Below are 20,070 nucleotides of genomic sequence, written 5' to 3'. Positions count from 1 at the left end.
GGTCTGTTCCAGCAGGGCTTATCCCAGGAGCAGCCAGATCCTATGCATCACAAGAATAGATTCAGTGGATTCAGCATGCATAGTACTGCCACCTTATTTGAAGAGAAAGAGTAGGCTAACAAGGAGCAACCTGAATTCAGAGAAGTGTGAGTGGAACTCTGCCACTTCCTTATCCCTCCCCACTTCACCTGATGATTGCGTTCTCTGGGTTGGACCAGCTTGAATACAAAAGCAGAGGAGTGGGGTATGAATAATAGGTGTTTGCTTGCTTGCTCCCCGCCCCCCACAGAGCTAAGTGACAGGGACTGAAAATGGGCACATTATTTGCTAAGGTTATTCAATAAGAGGTCCTCTTGTGGATCAGGAATTGGTTAAGTTCATTGAAGCAAATGGTAGGAATAAGTGGACAGTTCTCCAAATGGAGAAGAAAGTGCAGTCTTCCAAAGATTGGTATTATCCCGAAGATTGTGCTTTTTAACTTGCTCATAAATTACGTATCTAGAGTTAAGAGGTAAACAGTGAGGTGGCCAAGTTTGCTGACGATACATCATTGTTCAGATTTGTTGAAACAAAAAGAGATTGCAAAGAGTACCAAAAGAACCTCACCGAAGTGAGTGAACAGGTGGTGGAATGGCAAATGTAATTCAAGTGTAAAATGATTCATGCTGGGACAAAATAACCTTACATTTCACATATATGCTCATGGGGTCAAAACTGGCGGTGACAGACCAGGACTGAGGCCTTGGGGTCAAAATTTCTTCTGCAGTATCAAGTTACATTTGACTATGTGGACATTTATAATTCTGCTTCTAGCTGACCGTGGAACAGCCATGTCTGGACAGCACTGGCAGACCTTAGTGTGAAAGTGGTAATTGTCTGAAAAACAACGAACAGCATGGCTCCAGATCACCTTTTTAGCAGTCAGTGAGATGAAGGGAAGCAGCTTTGCCTGCAAATATCCACAGCTGAAGTGTACTCTCCAGCAGCAAAGGTGTATTTGTGTATGAGAGAGAAGCAGCAGAAGTCTGATTCCCCTGGGGAAAATATGATGTCCATATTTGGTGCGGGTTGCATTTGACTAATGAAAGGTGGTCTGAACTTTCGTCTTGGCTCCATGATCTTCAAACAACTAATCCAGGACTTCCTCAAATCCTCTTAGGCGACTTTAATGCAAGAATAGGTCCCAATGACGATGATATAGTATCCCCCGCAGCACTCCTGGACAACCCCCTGCAGCCCCCTTGGGGAAACAGATGCTCTCTTGATCCTATAACAAACGCGGCGGGGAGACTGATGGCCCAATTGGCCATGGAAAACGATCTCTACATCGCGAATGGTAACATTACTTCCCTGTCCTCGCAGCAATTAACGTGTATCACTTCCCGGGGAACTAGTGTTGTCGACTACATTTTACTGACGCCGGAGCTATTTTCAATTTCTACAAAAATGGAAGTGGCTGAATATTTTGGTGGTGACCACCTTCCATTGACTCTATTGTTAAACCTAACAGAGCCACTTTCAGTCCCCTCAAACTATAGAACCATGGTACAAAGCCACCCTGTATACAAAACAAAGAAATGGACAAGCCTCAGCTCCTCTCTTGCCCTGGACATACAAAAATCAATTGATATGTCTGCAGCTCTCTCTGATCCAATCCTGCCTGCTGATCGATACCGGAAATTACTTGATGCTTTCTCAGCAACTTACATAACCACCACCTCGCCTACTCACCAACGCCTTTTCTCTGAATCGCCTTGGTTTGACAAGGAATGTAAAGCCCTAAGAAGGCGAATTAGGAAAATGGTCAGAATCATCAAATTTTCCAATGACCCCCAAACCCGTGCAAAGCTCATAGAGATTAAAAGGACATGATTCATTGCAAGAAGCAGCAGCACATCTTTAAAGCTTGGTCCACTCTTCGTTCGGCTGTAGAGAGGCATGACTCCCGCTCCTTCTGGCGCTTAGTTAGACCTTCGGCACCATTCAATCCAGCTACCCAGATTTCCCCTGATGAATGGATTGCCTATTATTTAACCAGTTTCACTTCTCCAAATCATCTTACAGATCTCCTTCAGTCCCCGTCGGACCTCGGTTTCTGTTCGCTTAGTTCCACTTCCTCAATAAACTTTACCTCAACCCGCATTTTCAACATCATAATGTCAATGCGAAGAAATAAGGCCCCCGGCCCAGACATGGTCCCGTTGGACCTTTTCCTGACTGATCCTCTTTGGTGGAGCGAACACCTGACTCCTGTATTCACCGCTATCTCCTCTGCCCTAGACATCCCCGACTCCTGGAGAGAAGCTATAATAGTTCCGATCTTCAAAGGCGGCCAGCCAAACATCCCAAGGAACTATCGCCCTATCAGTTTATTATCCATCCCGGGGAAAATATTTGCCGCTGTTTTACTGGAGAAACTTCTCTCATGGGTCCAGGAGAGGAACATTCTACCACTAGAACAGATCGGTTTCCGAAAGTCAGCATCAACCATGGACCACTGTCTAACTCTCTATCACCTTGCCAGTAAATACACTGCTCCAAGGCAAGGCCACCTATTTGACGCTTTTATGGATCTGGAGGCCGCCTTTGATTCCATTCCTAGGCAGAGATTATGGTCCAAACTTGCCCACCTGGGAATTGATCTGCACCTCCTCTCCCTAATTATTTCTCTTTATTCAAACACCACAGCTCGCGTCCGAAGTGGTCCCAACGGCTCCCTCACTACTCCATTTCCAACGGCCAAGGGCGTCTGACAAGGTTGTCTCTTGGCCCCTTTACTATTTAATCTTTATCTTCATGATGCAATTTTCACTCTGAAGCTAGCATCTAAGTATCCTCCTCATTTAGCAGGCCACCCCGTTGCCTCCCTTTTCTATGCTGATGATGCCGTCATCTTATCCAGAACAGCTGCGGACCTAGCAAATGCAGTTAATGCATTTATCGCCTATTGTAAGGCGGAAGCTCTCAATATTAATTATAAAAAATCGAAAGTCCTCCACTTCACTCGTTCCCGCAAACTCAAGTTGGAGCCGCTTAAGATCACAGGTGGCTATTTAGAAAAGGTAAAAGCCTTTAAATATCTAGGCCTAATATTCACTTATAATCTCTCCTGGTCCACCCATCTACAATCTGCCTTTCTCGCTGCAACCACGACCTCTAACGCCATTGTCCGATTTTACCACCAGAAGGGCGGCAAACACCTTCCAGCAGCAATTCAAATATTTAATGCCAAAGTTGTCCCTAAATTACTATACGGATGCGAAGTATGGACTACAGCAATATCAGGTAACTTGGATCGCCCACTTCATATGTTTCTGAGATCTCTTTCCGGCATCCCGAGATGTGTCTCAGGTGCAGCCTTACGACTCGAGTTCGCCCAGCCCTCAATTGTTAAACGAGCATGGAGTCGAGCCATTTCTTACAGCCTCCACCTATTAGCATCGGATGCCCGAATTAGAGGTGGTTTTTCCAATCTGATCCTAAGAGATATTCATAACTCCCCTTGGAAAACTACAATTAACCTCAAATTCCGCTCTCTTCTCAATCTGAATTGTAAAACTGTTTTTAACTTAAGAGTGTATCAGCCCGGCGTCCCTACCTCTAATTAAAAAGAAACTACAGCAACTTGACTTCTCTAACACAGCTTCCTATGCAAGAGGACCGTGTTCAGGCCTAGCCCTAGCTATTCCACCCCCTGAAGGGATCCCTCTATACTGCTTCACAATTTCTTCGGAGGCTAAGCGAAGGGCCTTTACCTGTGCCCGTCTCAACTGTTTTCCTACAGCAGTTCTCTCAGGTTGTTATTCCAGAGTTCCCATCGCAAATAGAACATGCACCTGTAATGACACGTCCCTGGAGACTATGGAACATGTAATGCTCTTCTGTCCCAGCTGGACAGATGAAAGATCTCGGTTTTTAACTCCCCTCGTGAATAAGTTCCATCTCCCAATCCAGCCTTGGATAGTGTCCCTCTTTTTGCAGGATTCTGAGTGTTGGATTACCGAGATGACAGCTAACTTCCTGCTTAGTGTGATGAAGAGGAAAGCAGCACTAACTTCTTCCTTAACACCACAGCTGCAGTCGACACGCCGCACAATCGAACGAAACTCCAAGTAGCCTTATTGTACAAGGACAATCGAGTCAGGACAAATCTGAGGAGCTGAAGGACCCTTTAACGGTCCTCCTCCAGCCTCAGCAGTTTTTTTTTGTTTGTTTTTGTTTTCTTTTTTTTCTTTCTCTAACTAATCGCCCAGGACGATACCTACCTTTACCTCCCCACCCCCATTTTATGTTGTTATTTTAATGTATATCATGCTATGGCCACACGGCTAATGCAATATATAAATAAATTGAAATTGATGTCCATATTTGGTGCGGGTTGCATTTGACTAATGGCAATCAAGAACTTTGGATTGTTCACAAAAGCCAGTCAATGCAAAGATGCAGCAGATTTGCCTGAGATAAAGGTGCTTCTAGTGAATCATGTCATCTGAAATGTATATGGGGGCTATTCCCTCCACCTTCCTAAAACCCATCCATGAGAGCTTCATAGCTGAGAACGATTTCCCCACATCATCCAAGCCCAGTAAACTTTCCACACACTGTCTTGTCTTTAGATTGTTTCAAGCTGGAGACACGTTACCTTTACAGAGAAGCCTCTACCCATGGCCGGTTGCAATTTATTTATTTTTCAAATTTTTTAATTAATTGTCCAAAAGCTGTTATATAAGGCTCTGCAAAATGCACTGTTATTAAACAGGATCTAGTGGTAATATACATGGTCCATATACAATCATAAATCACTGTCGAAGAAATACAAACATAAAATAAAACCAAAATAAATAAACCACAGGTATGCAAATGCTTGGAAGGCAACAGCTAGAACTATTTGCAACATAAACGTTAAGACAAGGTTACAAGGCATGAACCCTATTATACCAACAGAATACAATCAACTATCAGATTTTCCTTCTTGTTTAATTTCACCCATTTTGTCTTTAAATGCCATCATTTTTCTCATATACACACAAAAAGTCACACCAAAGATATCTCCTCAGTGAGCCCAGATACAAAGTAGATCTCTCCTCTCCATCCCATTCCTCATCCATTTAGGGCCTTTTGGAAATGCCAGCAGCTTCAAAGAATCACACATCCAGAGCCCCCACTTGACTGTTGTCTCATCGCAGAGTTCAAGCGCTGGATCTCGCCCTGAAGCCTGTTGACTTCTTGTCTGAACCCTTCTTCCTGAAGCCGCCTCTGCTCCTAAGGAATGGCAGGGATAAAGAATAAAGTCAATGCCAGCTGATCACAGAACAAAGCTGGAGACTGCAATAAGAGACGGGGACGGAGCTAGGCCAATTCAGGTGGTGAATTGAGACAGGTGAGCAATTGCTTCCTCCTCCCTTCTTCATATGCCCCCAATCCAACTGCTTTCCCCCCCTAATGTTAGGTCCCTGAAGACTATCTCAAGATGACACAGGCATCCTCAGCTAGAATGGTGTCATCTTGCACAAACTGGCCCTGTGATTCCTGAAGGATGTATGTTGTAGAGCTCCCCAACGGTCACAAGTCCCCAGATAAAATAACAATGGCAAGAGAGACAAACCAGACTCCATTCATCATCCAAAGAGGCGGCAGCAGCAGCAGGAAGAGGAAGCTTGTTTCCTTCTAGTCTGCCAGAAAGAAGACTCAAAAGAACGCTGTGACTAAGAAGTAGTGCCTGGGGTTGCTTTTTTTGTCCTCCCTCCCAATCCCTTTTCTTTTTGTGCTGTATCTTTTAGATTGTAAGCCTGAATGCTTATTACTGTTTGCTGTGAGCTGCTCAGGAGGCCTTCTTTGGCTAAAGAGTGGGGTAAAAATACATGCATAGAAATTGCATACATATATAGTGTCTTATAGAGAGCCAGTGTGGTGTAGTGGTTAAGAGCGTAGACTCTGGTGAAATGGGTTCGTGTCTCCACTCCTCCACATGCAGCTGCTGGGTGACCTTGGGCTAGTCACACTTCTCTGAAGTCTCTTAGCCTCACTCACCTCACAGAGCGTTTGTTGTGGGGGAGGAAGGGGGAGGAGATTGTTTGAGACTCCTTCGGGTAGTGATAAAGAGGGATATCAAATTCAAACTCCTCCTCCTCCTCCTTCTTCGACTCTGGCCTCTTTAGTGAAAGCTGGTAGGACTGCATAAATGATCAGGCTTACACTACTAAGGATATTGTTACCTGGAGCTTTGCATTCATCACCATCTCATGCTCTGCCAGTAGCTTCCTCCTGTCCTCCTCCATTTTTGTTTCTAGCTGCCTTTTGTGCTCCTCAAAACTCTTTTCCTGCTGCTGGGCCCTCCGGACAGCCTCATCTTTCATCTTCTCGTGCAACTCTGCTTCCCGGGCAGAGGCTTCAGCCTTGACTCGCTCCACTAGGGGGAAAGAGAGATGGTGAATGCTAATTGTACATTAAGACACAGGTTGGCAAAGGCTGCATTAGCGTATTTGGAGGTTGTGTACATACACTGAAATCAAATTTTAAAACACAGCTTCCTCTAAAGAATTCTGGGAACTTTAGTTCACAGACCTACAATTCCCAGCACCTTTCACAAACTAAGTTCCCAGGATTCTTAAGGAAGGGAATGTGTTTTACATGAGTGGTGTGCATGTAGTTTCTTCATCATCATCATCATCATCATTATTATTGTTGTTATTATTATTATTAATGTTGTGACAGTACTGAACAGTATACAGCACCATCAGTTCTATTTTTGCTGCATCACATTTCAACTGGGCTACTGTGACAGCTCAGTATCAGGGATTTTTTATATTTAAAAAACAGCTTTTATAAATTATTGTATCATTGGAAGTCACATTGTTATTTTAATGAACTTCAGTCTAGTGGGCCTTTCCCACTTCCCTTAATAAGTTGACAAGAATCTTCCCAGCAACATTTTCCTCTCCCATCCTGTGCTCTCAGTCAAAGTCACCACTCCACAGTGGCCATTACAATTTATTATTATTATTATTATTATTATTATTATTATTATTATTATTATTATTGTTATTATTAAATGGCAGGTCTGATCATTGTACCCTCCAAGATGTTCCTTGTTTGGCTTTCATTCAGAGGCCTGGGAATTGGTAGGAATCAGGAACTAGCAAAAATGACAGGAAGTGGGGATTCCCACCTCAGACGGAGGAGGCTAAAACGATCCCAGCCAAGATTGTTATGGGTCTGTAAGGCCCCTCTGAACTGGGGCTCACCTTCAAGCTCCTTCTGTTTGTCCGTGAGGGTCCGGTCAGCCTGCAAAATGGATTGGGCTGCTACCTCCTTGGATTTCAGGAAGTCTTGCAGGGCCTGGGAAGCCTAAAGAGGAGAAGAGGGGTAGAGTGAGGCAAATGGTTTGGCTTTGTGCTTGCATGCAAAGCTATATGCAGTAAAGAAGACACTGCAAAAACCTGAAGGCCAGTCTAGATATGGCAGGGTAGCCATTCGTACTTTATCTAGATTAATGGCCCAACCACATCTGGAGCTGAGCTGGGTTTGTGAGAGAAGACAGTGAGGTGTATTACTTTAAGCGTATGACTAAGACTGTGGAGACCCAGGTCCAAGTCTCCCACACAGCCATGAAGCGATCTTGGAGAGTCTCTCTCTCTCTCTCTCTCTCTCTCTCTCTCTCTCTCTCTTTCTCTCTCTCTCTCTCTCTCTCTCTTTCTCCCTAGCCTATTCCACAGGGCTGCTGTGAGAGAAACAGGGGGAACACAACTCACACTGCCTTCTGTTCCTTGAAGAAAAGGCAAGATATTAATTAATCAGTTAAAGCAAAATGTAATTTATCTGAAAAAGACATTTCCTCCTCTGCTTTACCCCAAGGTGTACTATCCTTTTAAGAAATCTTCTCCCACCCTGATTTACTTCAGGATCAGAGCTGCACTGGGAGAAATGTGGCTGAGCAGAGAGCAGGCAAGGCAGGGGCGTGAGGCAGGGCTTACATTTATAGCCCACCTTTCCTCCATAGAGCTGAAGGTGACGTACTTGGCTCTCACCCCACCCCCACCCCCCATTTTATGCTTGCAGCAAAGCTGTTGAGGCAAGATATAGCAGAGAAGTAGCGACTGAGCCAGGATCACCCAGCGGGTTTGTTGCTGAAGTAGAGATATGAACTCTGGTCTCCCAGATCCTAGATCAGCACTCTAACCGTTGCACCACAGTGTCTCTTACAGTAATGCTGACAGGGCTGATGACTGGGATGGAGCGGCAGCTCTGGAGAAACCTATTATAGCAAAGGAACAGTAAAATAGTTATAAGGAGAGGATTTATCCCTGGGGGCAGCTAAACGTGGTTTGTGGGTGTGTTGCATGTCCTCTTATCCCTCCTGTTGCTGTGCCTACAAGTCTGACTCACCATGAGTCCTTTCCCAGGCACCAGGTGATACTGATCCACCTTTTCCTTCTGGTCATCCAGAAAGCGCTGGTAGCCCCTAGCCACAGAATAGCTCCCCTTGCCAATCTCCTCTTCCAGGTCCTGGAACAGCTGTGTAAGCACAGCCTGGCAGCGATCTGATGATGCCTGCTCATTGCGAGAACAGAACTCGAGAAGCTTGGCATGCAGCTGGGTCTGGAGGAAAGAGGGAAGAGTGGAAAGGAAGAGAGAAGGGGGCACAGGGTGAGAGGCAAATGGTGCTTCCTAATGGAGAACAGTCCTATAATCCCTATTCCAGGGATTTCAGGGCTCCCTCTTGTTGCAGGCACTAGCCCCAGTGAACCAGTGCAAAGGGGAAGCAACGGATAACATGGTTCCAAAGTGTGATTCAGTGTATGAAATAAAAGGACTTTATTCTGAAAGTTAGCTGTTGTTCTACTTGCTCTCCCAGCACCATCAACCAAATAAGCAAGTTAGCACCCAGAATGCCCCTAACTCTGCTTTTTAGACTTATCATAAATAGCACTGGGCAGGGGAAGGTAGAAAGAAGCTTGCATCTTGCATGTGGAGGCCCAGGAGGAAGGCTGCAATGCCCCTGAAATCCATGAGAGAAACTGACTCTTAGATACAGATCAGAAAGTCCATTCTGCTGAGTGCCAACTGGCTTCCCATTTGTCAACCCAGAAGGAGAAGAGATGTAAGAAAGGGCTAAAAGACCTAGGGCTTCTTCACATTTACCTTTCCCCCGCTCTTTCCAGGCACAATCCATGCTTTAAAGCTCAGAAAGAGCAGGGCAAACAGTAAGCGTGGATAAGGCCTCAAATAACAGGACCTGCTGCAAGTCTACTTTGCCTGAAAAAGGTGGCCCGACTACTACCCTCTGTCCTTTCCTCAAACTGGTCCTCCCACAGTTAGTTCCTCATTCTAAACACTACCCTTGGGAACAGGGTCACTTTTTCATCCCAACAAAACCAAGAGGCTGCCAGATGTTCCGTGTTCCTGGGGGCCTTTTAGCTCAACTCAACTAGCTCCAATGGCATCCAATCAATGGCCAACACAACCTTGCTAAGGAGCCGGATCTCATCCCTTCACATCTCGGCTCTGAACTAGGACAGGAATGAATACATTGCCCCGTAGAAAGGAACCTCCCATTTCTGAGTATCCAGCTTTCCATCCAACACAAAATCCTTCCTAGTTTTCCTCATATCAGATATTGAGAGCCCCCTATCTCATGCCCACTGGTGAGTTAATCCCCATACCCCAAGTTCCTTCTGGTACTCGTGATTGACATCCTTGAAGGCCCGAGCCAAGAACACTTTAATAGCCTCCTTCTCGTATTGGGCATGCACTTCCAGCAGCTCCTCGATAGTCTCGGTGGGCAGCTTCAAGTGTTTCCCCATCTCAGCTTCATAGTATGTAATGGCTTCATGCAAAGCAGCTGCGTTCTCAATCTGTGCCAAGGCTACCACCGCATTCTCTATGCAGGGTATGGAGCCACTGCAGATGGCATCCACATAGGTCACCACCAGATGCCCCAATGCTGCAAGGGGTAGGAAAGGAGAGAAATATGGTTTAATAAGATATTAATGTGATTGAATATGATATGAGTAAAACTGGATAAATGATGAACTAATGTAAGCGGCTGGGGAAACACAGCCCGATGGGCAGGGTATAAATATTATTTATTATTATTATTATTATTATTATGAGATAGTTCAGGATATAGGAAAAAGTTCTCAAATAAGTGGTAATTGTCCGCACAAACTGTGCAAAAGTCTGGGGCAAGTGGAAGTGTCGACAGGCCCTTAGTCTCTTGCAGAAAAAACAACCAAAAAGTATTCTGGTCCATAAATAAAAACGTATTCCAGTCCAGAAACCCTTTGGCTGTATACTGAAGTTCATGGTGAGACCCCGGCCTCCCCACCCAGGATTCCCCATGAGCCACTCTACCCCACGCCCTTTGCCTCTACTCACATGTCCCTGTCACCGTGTGCCCTCCCTGGATGACTTTTGCCTGAGCTTGCTCATGAATATAGCTGCAGAAATGCTGGACTTGCTCCAGGAAGTCAGGATTCAGTTTAGATTCAGGTAGGTCCTCCAGTTCCTCTAAAGCTCGCCTTGAGGCCGGGCGGTCAAAGACAAAGCACTTGCGGCTGGGGAAATACTGGCGTATGCATTTCTTGGCAAGGTCCAACTTCTCTGGGTTGTCTAAGAGAGAGAGAGAATCACAGATAAGGTTATTATTGTTGCTGTTGCTATTATTTTGTGCCCCCTTGGCTCGGCCCCCTGTGAGGGGGAAGATCCCACACCGTCCTAAATCCGGCACTCATCCAGCCTAGGATCCCTCCGACTCTCAGTACCTTTCTTCCTCTTCAGGGCATTTTCCAGATATTCGTCTTCGGTGATAGGTTTCCCATTCAGTTTCAGCAGTAACGAAAAGTCACGCACAGCCCAGACGAAAGCTGGGAAGAACCTGAGGAAGTCACCTGAATCTTCCTCTTCACCCTCAGAGTCCTTTGCAGGTGTGCTCTTCACCTTAATGCGCTTAGTCAGCTCTGTCACATACCTGGGATCACACTAAGGAAATTACGATGCCTCTTCCACTTCACAGGGCAGTAATCTCTCAAATACCCCTCACCTTTCCCCCTCTATCCCTCCTCACTATTCCTAAGGGCCTTATTAGAAATGTCACCCAGTTAGATAAATCTTGCTTCTAGATAAAAACAGTAATTCCAAATCAAAAAGCACAATTCCTTCGTTTTCAGATGATGTATGCATGCGACATAGCAGACACAGTACTAGAAGAGGCATTCCTTCTGTGTGTGTGAGAAGGCAGAATGACTCTTTTAAGAAGGCAGCTGCCCTCTATTGATAAAAATCAATAGGACTTGAATTTAAATGAATTAACAGATTTTTGCTGCCTCATTGGAGAGGTGTCTTTTTTTAGTGCTGTTTCCCTCCCAAAGAAATCTAACCAGCTAACTGATTAAAAATTGCTGTCTTATCACAGTTTTGTTCATCTTCGTTTGAATTTGTCCATTAGTGTGTTTCCTGGAAACCAGTGTGGTGTCCCCACTAACTGTGACCTACATTGCACCATCCAGTATCGTGAAAATAAATGTATGTACGAAGAGGCATTTCCCAGCGTGCGCACACAGCTACATTGCTACCGAAAGCATCTAAACACCATCTATTCTGACTGCAAAGCAGGAAAACTGGCAGTGAACTGCCTGACACCGTTTGTACAAAGGATACTGCAGTTTCTCCAGAGCATATTGATCAATGGTGCCCATGCTGTTGTATACAAAGGTGCTGCTTAACAGAATGGACAAGGCAAAAATCCAGGAGTCATTTGCAGTATTGCTCTGTAGGGTGGGATGTAAGTAATTAGTGCAGAATCCTGTTACACACTTGATCTGCACCTAGGCTGCATCCCTACACACAGTGAAGAACTCTGCCTGGTTGATCCCTTTCTGCTCGCACTCCCTCACCTTTGCCTTACTCCTGTGAGCATCCTTCCTCACCTGAGAGCTTTTAAAGTGCTCCTGATTAGCCTTGTTCTCCTGTTGTATAGTTGTTGTTAATTAAGATTTATATACCACCCTTCATCATAAGATCTCTGGGTAAAAGGTAAAAACAAAAGTAAATAGTTAAAGAAAAGAAAACAATGCCCCCCCAAAACATTTTAAAAGGCTGTAGAATATTAATCAGCCAAAGCTTAGCTGGAAAGGAATGTTTTTGCTGGTGCCTAAAGGTATACAATGAAGGCGTGAGACACAAACGGCAAGCCCTACCTGGAGATATCGGGGATTGAACCTAGGACCTTCTGCCAGTGGCGTAGCGTGGGGGGTGCAGGGGGGGCTGGCCGCACCGGGCGCAACACCTGGGGGTTAGGGTTAGGGGGCGCAAATCCACGGGTTAGGGGGTGCAAATCCATGGGTTAGGGAGCGCAAATTACTTGCCTTGCCCCGGGTGCTGACAACCCACGCTACGCAACTGCCTTCTGCATGCAAGGCAGCTGCCCTACCACTAAGCTATGGCCCTTCCCCCAAACAATAGCTGCTCTGTGTCTCCAGCTTACCTTCTCCACATCGCCCAGCCCCTCTGTGTCCAAAAGCACCAAGGTGTGGTCCGGCTTTTTGGGGTGAGGAAGGCACCACATCCAGATGCCCATGGTTTGTGCTTGAATCGTGGCCCCCAGAGAGAAGCCTATAGGGATCAAATGAGACAGGAATAAGGGAATCAGGTAGGAGGGGATCAGCAGTAATCTCAGAATATGGTCCTCTTAGTGTGGAACTCTCCGATATCTGATAGATAGATAATACTTTATTTGGCTATAAGCCCACCAGGTAAAACCAATCAGTAAATAAAATAGCATTTTACATTCTAAAATATCAACTAAAATATTTCAACGCATAATCTCCTTCACATTACATACAGTCTCTAGATGTACCATATTGTGGCCTTGAATATAAAGATGGTGGATAGAATTTACTAGATTTTAATAGTCATGCAGCATTCCATGAAGTCTTTTATATGAAAGAACAGAATTCAGGAATCTTGCAACCTGTAATGTTCTATAAGAGTCAGTATCCTGGAGTAGATAGGCTAGATGTAAATCAGGTGGTTTAGCAACAGTTTCCAAAATGATTGAACTCAGAATCCTTGATTGGGGAACAATATATAAAGGACAATTAAACAAGATATTATGAAGGGATTCTATTGATTTGTTGTCACATGCACATAAAACAGAGGTTTTACCGTTAGTAAATCTATTGTTCAGCACATTTGAGGGGAACACATTAAATCTGGCTCTAACAAAAGCGAATCTATGCGATGCAACCGAAAAGGTAGACAGATATCGAGGTATCTGGGACATAAATGTCATGCCCTGGTTTATCGGGGAACATGTACCACCACCTGTAGTAAGATTTTGTTGCAAGTCAACCTCCTCCAATCTTTGTTTGATGACTTTTTTGCTGTAATTAGATCTAAGTTTACTATATCTGAAGGAGAGATTCCATATTCGATATCTGAAAAAGTGGTTACCTAAATGAAGTAACATCTGAATGTACCTTGCTGGCCCCGTCCAGCCCAAAGTCTCTACCCACCAACACCTATTCCTTCTGCGGACTCACCTTTCTTCTTTCCTGCCAGCTTGTTCATGAGGTAGGACTTGCCAGTGCGGTACAGTCCCACGATGGCTACTACCACCACGGGTTGCTGGATGCTCTGCAAGATCTTCAGGGCTTCCTGGTTGACCCGCAGCTGTTCCTTGGGGTTGTTCTCGATCAGGCACATTGGCTCTTCCATGATGCTTGGCTGAGCAGTTCAGAAGGCAGCCCAGGAAAGAGGCTGAGGAATCTAAAGAGAAAAAGAAATTCCAAGCTCTGCTTCTGCCCTCAGGTTATTTCCCCTGGAAAGGCTGGGTCGAGGTTGGGAAACATCTTCCCCAAGGGCATTTCCTCTTGGGCAAACTTCTGGGCCAGAGCAGTGAATGTGAGCGACTCCTACCATTTCAAAACATCAAAGTGAAAGGACATATTTCAGTTAGGCAAAATCTCTTGGGGAGAGGAGGTGTGGTCCCAAGGCCTACGGGGTAACATTTGGCACCCGAACCTTAGATTCCCCATCCCTTAGCTAGATAAAGGAAGGGCTGCCCATAGGATCTCTGAATGCTTTTCTTCAAGAACTATGAAACTATTCACTCACTCCAGGATGAGCCCTATCATTAGGTAGAGGGGCGGGCAGCTGTTTTTGTGCATCAGGAAAAGGCCGCAAATTGTTTGTTATTTATTATTACTGCGTTTTCACTGCCAAGACATTTGTGGGGTTTTCTGCCTCAGGTGCCAGAATCACTCGACTACTTCTTCAATCCCTTGCATAGCCAGCAAGACAGGGCACAAATAGAAAGCATTTGCTGCCTCGCCACACTCAGCAAGATGTATCCTGCCAGCCCTGCCTTGATTTGACCCAAGTCATTTCTTCCCCAGCCTGAAAGTCTGAAATCCAGGGCTTGTGGCTGTTTCTCTCAAGCTAACAGCTAGACAGGGCTGTGAAGAGAAAAGGTGGTACTCACATAGGTAATTTTCTGGCTCGTCTGGCTTGGCAGCAGTCTCTCTGCGGGGCACTTCAGCCAGGAGGAAGCTCAGGAGGGGGCTGCCCTGCTGAAGCCTTCCCCACAGATGTGTGCTTGGAGCAGTTTACAACACTTCTGCTCTGACTGCAAACTCCAGTGGCTTTTTATGGTAGCGCTCACATGAATTCCCCTCACTAGATGCTTTGACTGGAATTAGAATTGCTAAAGCAAAGGTTTCAGTTTCCCTTTTGGTTTTCTGTCTTACCCAGCCAGCAGGACTGCTTGTTCTCAGCTGACTAAAGAAGGAGGGGTGAGGTGGGGGTGCTGGAGGCTGGAAGATCCCACTGTTTGAGCAGGGCAAACTGCACAATCCCTTCACAAAGCTCTAAATTTGACACATGATGTGCTGCCCTATAGCTGCTTGGCTCCCAGCACTTGGTGACTCAGCCCACAGCAATGGCATTTCCGGTCGATGTCAGTGCTTAAGTCAATATGAAATTCTCCTGTTTGCACAGAAGAAATATTGCCCCATTTGGTGCTGTGAGGAGGGAAGAAAGTGGAACCCATACATCATAATGGGAACACTGTTTTTGACCCCTTGATCTTTGCCAATTCTGCACAGAAAGCTTTTTCAGTGCTGGCACTAAGCAATATTTCCACAAAGAAAGACTTCTGCCTGTGTTCTCCAAAACAATGTTGCTCTTATGCCTTTCTCAGAATGAGCATCAGCAGTTCCTGGAAATACAGGGTAGCAATTTCCAAAGATAGAAATGTACGAGAAAGGAATGCACCTCAGTGGTACAGCATCTGTTTTGCATGCAGAAGGTGCCAGGTTCAGTCTCCAGGTGAGGGTGGGACTGGGAGAGATTCTGATCTGAAGCAGATCAATTGCACCACAAGCTTCTCAAATGGCAATGCAATAGAAGAAGCACAGTCTATGACAAGGGGTAGCCAACACAAAAACAAAATTTGTCATTTTGTTTAAAAATAAGTGTTGCCAACAGGCTACAGGGTGCTTTACAACAACATCATAATAATAAGCCACACAAGGACTTGCAAACAAAAGCAGCGGCATCAAACTATTTTCACATTACTTCAGTCACAATTCCCCTGCTGGAATAGGTGTGCCTTCACCTGCTTTCTAAAACAAAATGGTAGTCTGGCTAGGCACGCCTTAGTGAGAACATTCCAGAGCAATGGAGCCACTACTAAAAAGGTCCTTCCATTGGTCCCAGAGGTATGCACTTCATCCTGCGCAGGGACCACCAGTCAGGCATCATCCACTGACCTTAAGGTGCAGGCAGGATGGTCTGTGAGAAGGTGTTCCTATAGGGCTTGTCCACATGTAAGCATTGTTTAGCTGTTAATCTACTCACCACCCCACCATTCAAATTGCATTAGACTAGTTGAGACCCATATGTATTTCAATTTGTATCTGGGGAGTAATTTACAATTTATACCAGTAGGTGTTACCTTTTATGTTTGTCCCCACCTTCTGATTTATTAATTCAGTTACACCAGTTATGTACTGGTAGGGCACATAAACAGATTTCTGCAGGCGCACCTCGTTTTTGTTTTCTTGTTTGTCCTGTTTTAATTCCCCTGCCCAGTACACAATTTTTAATTTTGTTTGTTGTGCTATTTTCTGGTTTTGGGGAAATCCGAGGAATCAAAATAAATATATACGGCTACACTCCTCCGTTCAGGAACATGCCAAAAATAACATTTATACTTCGTTCTTTACTCCACTTTTAAAGGAATCCTCTCCCCATCTTTTTCTCCCTGCTCTACTTTTAACACAGTGATTTCTGCCCTTTCCTTCTATTTATCATTCTGCATCTATTTTTCACAGTGGTTCAGCCAAGCTATTGCAAGCGCCCTCCTCCCCAGCCATGTCAACCTTGCTAATCAAAAAGCAATCAGGCACACACTTTATTATTTATTCCGATTGTCCCTTTGCAGATGCAACTTTATCTGACCCACACCAGGTGTCACATACAAAGCCAGATGTGGAGCAGGTGGACATGGTTTGAGGGAAATGGCCTCATTTCTGAAATTAGGGTCCCTGGTGGGCCTAATTTGGCCTGTGAGCTGAGGGTTTCCCTTCACTGATTTATTCTCAGGAATAAGGGCATTGCTGGCAAGTGACAACTGGAAGATGAGGAAATGAGCCCTTGTTATTATGTGTTGTGATATTCTGTCAGTAGTAGATTATTCCTCCAGACGTTTATCCTTGTCAAGTTGTTGGTGTTGCTTTTGATGGATAACAGAGGGGACTGATGCTCTGATCAGATCAGCCCACCCCTGACATATGCATCCACGAATATAAGAAGACCACCAGTGAGACAAATTAACTTCTATATGCAATTAATTCCCACCCCAACATTAGGCATATCAGAAAGGTATGTTGAAATCAGGCCCCATCAAAATAACCTTGAGTTTACACAGAAATTCCCATTCCTGTCTTCATTCTTAATTGAGGTAGCATTGGCCAATGGTATTGTAGGGGGACCCCAAGGGCCCCCAAAATGTTTTGTGTGTAAAAGGTAAAGGTACCCCTGCCCGTACGGGCCAGTCATGTCCGACTCTAGGGTTGTGCACCCATCTCACTTAAGAAGCTGGGGGCCAGCGCTGTCCCGAGACACTTCCAGGTCACTTGGCCAGCGTGACAAAGCTGCTCTGGCGAGCCGGCGCCAGCGCAGCGCACGGAAACGCCGTTTACCTTCCCGCTATAAAGCGGTACCTATTTATCTACTTGCACTTTAGGGGTGCTTTCGAACTGCTAGGTGGGCAGGAGGTGGGACCGAAAGACGGGAGTTCACTCCGCCGATCGGCAAGTCCTAGGCACTGAGGTTTTACCCACAGCACCACCCGCGTCCCTATGTTTTGTGTGAGAAACCTATTAAAAAAAGCCCCAACTGAATGATATATTGGAGTTCTGTTAAAATCCTTTGTTCATAATAGTTTCGTTTTGTTCATAAAAGACACATAGCCCAGTTGCTGGAAATACCAAAGATAAGGCATTCAGGGAGTGAACTTCTGAAGAGTAAAATTATGGGAGTCTGGCTGTGCCATCTTACCAAGGACAACTCCCCTTTTGTAGGCTTGTTATCTAGGTGAACATAAATCTCAGACAACAATTCTCCTTTCTTTAGTATGTAGGCTTGTATGTATGTTGTAGGCTTCAAAACTTTGGAAGCGAGGGGCCCTAGAAGGGCTGGACACACATCAAGTTGCAGGCTGGACATCTAGAAAGTTGTATCCAATGAGTATTCTGCCAGCTACCCTCTGAAAATGTCTGCAGCAGTTTGATTGGATTTTATCTCGAAAACCTATACAGTGGTACCTTGGTTCTCAAACACCTTGGTACTCAAACAACTTGTGGAACCCAAACACTGCAAACTTGGAAGTAAGTGTTCCAGTTTGTGAACTTTTCTTGAAAGCCAAATGTGCTCCATTTTGAGTGCCACACTTCCGTTTTGAGTGTTACGCTGAGGTCTGTCTGTTTTTGCTATTTATTTTGCGGTTTTGTTTGTTTTTTGGCTGTGTGGAACCCTGTTCAGCTACTGATTGATTGATTTCTTAATTGATTGTGTGACTGCAGTACATTGTTTATTGCTTTCATTTTCTGGAGCAATGGTCTCATTAGATAGTAAAATTCATGTTAAATTGCTGTTTTAGGGGTTGTTTTTTAAAAGTCTGGAATGAATTAATCCATTTTGTATTAGTTTCTGTTGGAAAGCACACCTTGGTTTTGGAACGCTTTGGTTTTGGAACAGACTTTTGGAATGGATTAAGTTTGAGAATCAAGGTACCACTGTAAAAGGTCTGGGGGGTCGTCGTCCCCATTTAGCCTTTGTGGAGGTGACCGTGCTGAACCTATTTACTGCAGTAAATAAACTTTTGGACTTTCTTCAATCCGACTCACGAGTAATTAATATTTCTAGTGAGACAGCAGATTTGCCCTGCAACAGTTTGACTAATATATTATCAACTAGCCTCTAAGTCTCTCTGCAGCTCCCATTGCCCTTTCAGTGGAATAGCTTGAAATCGGAATTAACAGCCTGCATTTCTGTGACTCGCCTCCTCTGTAGCTAGCAAGGAAATGTATAATTATTAGTGGGCTGTTTTAATAACGTTGCAGGCTAGTAACTTGTGTGGATTTATTTACAAGCTTGCATTTTTATTCCATGTCCCTCTTTCATATCTGTCAATCTCAAGACAGTGTCCGCACCCCCACATATTATATTCATAGCAGCCTTGTATATAAATATAAATGGATGGTTTATTTTGGTAGCTAACTGACAGGCAAAAAAAGAAGTTGTAAATGTGATTCGAACAATGTTGGAGAAATCCTGGTCAGTATTTTAAATTTTGGTTTTAGCTCTATCACGATGGGGGGGGGGGAATGGTTGATAGACCTGATGAAAGTAAATAAGTAAATAAAATAAATGACAAGAGCAGAGTACATCGGAATCCCGTCAGCCATGAGGCACGCTGGGTGACCTTGGGCCATCTCAGTGTAATTTACTTCACAGCATTGTTGTGAGGGTAAAATGGGTGAAGAGAAAAAGATGCATAGCTCGCTGACCTCTTTGAAGGGAAGATGGAACATAAATGCAGTGACAATACAGTTTGGGGTGATACCCTTTATTTTGCAGCACAGAGGTGCACAAATCCCAGCTACTGATTCAAGCTGCATTTAATAAGCTAACAAGCCAAAAAAATAAAAATTCATAACTTTGTTTCAAAAAGCTTCACATAAAGAAGCAGGGAATGGGGAATAGCTTCAGACTCCTATCACACTGGGGGCGGGGGGGGGGGAGGCCTTTGGGTGGCTGATGCACTTTTAAAAACCATCAATATTGCCCTTGGCAATATTTCATTTTTGTTGTAATAGCCTTTCACCCAAATTAGGGGTGAGGGGAATTCCATCCAAGTCGTTTAGCTGAGGGGCTCGATCCCTTTCTTGGATCTCTTGCTCATTCTATCTTATCTATTCTATACATGTACAGTATATTCTTCCAGTTACAGACAGGTAGCCGTGTTGGTCTGCCATAGTCAAAATAAAAAAATTCCTTCCAGTAGCACCTTAAAGACCAACTAAGTTAGTTCTTGGTATGAGCTTTCATGTGCATGCACACTTCATGCACACGAAAGCTCATACCAAGAACTAACTTAGTTGGTCTTTAAGGTGCTACTGGAAGGAATTTTTTTTATTTTAGCATATTCTTCATTAATCATTGGTTCAGGGCAAACCACCCAAAAATTTGGAGGGAACCAGAGTAATCTGTGGGCGCTGTATTTTCCACTGATCTGCCCCGAGCATATTATTTTGCTTTTAAAGGCATCCCTTCGCCAACTTTTTTCACTGTTTTTGAAACACAGTGGTCCTCTCTTTCTCCCCCTATTTCCCCCACAATGGTTCAGCCCAACTGTTGCTAGCTTCCTCCCCTCAATAGTTTGAGCGGACTTCTCCTAACTACCGCCCCACACCGCTCGAGCCTGGGACGCTCTCGTCGCTCATTGGCTCTCTCTTTTTTTGCAGTTGGGAGGGAAGAGCGACAGTTTAGCAGAAAGCACTCAAA

The 20,070-nt window shown here is 44.7% G+C and overlaps 2 protein-coding genes across 4 annotated transcripts in view; one reads left to right on the top strand and one right to left on the bottom strand.

Annotated features, from left to right (window-relative positions):
• Positions 1–20,070, top strand: part of DMRTC2 (DMRT like family C2) — a 62,987-nt gene that overhangs the window by 29,635 nt on the left and 13,282 nt on the right. Inside the window, exon 1 of one of the 2 annotated variants that reach the window (XM_082232650.1) lies at positions 19,966–20,070. The exons of the other annotated variant lie outside the window; for it this stretch is intronic. The gene's annotated coding sequence lies outside the window, so the exon portion shown is untranslated. Of the gene's footprint in view, positions 1–19,965 lie in introns of those variants that run through there. 2 annotated transcript variants of the gene reach the window in all.
• Positions 4,959–16,602, bottom strand: LOC309537723 (guanylate-binding protein 1-like). Of its 2 annotated transcripts, XM_082232683.1 has the most exons (11): positions 14,483–16,602; positions 13,542–13,767; positions 12,485–12,612; positions 11,659–11,768; positions 10,764–10,969; positions 10,378–10,611; positions 9,663–9,943; positions 8,386–8,598; positions 7,245–7,347; positions 6,216–6,409; positions 4,959–5,262 (listed from the first exon to the last, which is right to left on the bottom strand). In XM_082232683.1, the coding sequence occupies exons 2-11, from the start codon at positions 13,714–13,716 to the stop codon at positions 5,137–5,139; spliced, it is 1,770 nt and encodes a 589-aa protein (XP_082088809.1). In that variant the 5' UTR covers positions 13,717–13,767; positions 14,483–16,602; the 3' UTR covers positions 4,959–5,136. The 2 variants fall into 2 exon arrangements, with proteins under 2 accessions (XP_082088809.1, XP_082088810.1); XM_082232684.1 differs by lacking the exon at positions 11,659–11,768 and having other exon boundaries at positions 10,764–10,980.

This window comes from Podarcis vaucheri (assembly GCF_965113315.1).
Source record: "Podarcis vaucheri genome assembly, chromosome: 7".
NCBI classification, from domain to species: Eukaryota; Metazoa; Chordata; class Lepidosauria; order Squamata; family Lacertidae; genus Podarcis; species Podarcis vaucheri.
The sequence above is the reverse complement of the archived record's forward strand: the minus strand, read 5'-3'. Positions and strand labels throughout refer to the sequence as shown.

What these genes read in the sequence shown, in the direction of transcription:
- LOC309537723 (XM_082232683.1), bottom strand. Translation starts at nt 13,716, where the DNA reads ATGGAAGAGCCAATGTGCCTGATCGAGAACAACCCCAAGGAACAGCTG. An exon ending in GCTGGCAGGAAAGAAGAAAG is followed by an intron (nt 12,613 to 13,541) that starts GTGAGTCCGCAG and finishes TGATCCCTATAG; the next exon opens with GCTTCTCTCTGGGGGCCACG. An exon ending in AGTACCAGAAGGAACTTGGG is followed by an intron (nt 8,599 to 9,662) that starts GTATGGGGATTA and finishes TCTTTCCTCCAG; the next exon opens with ACCCAGCTGCATGCCAAGCT.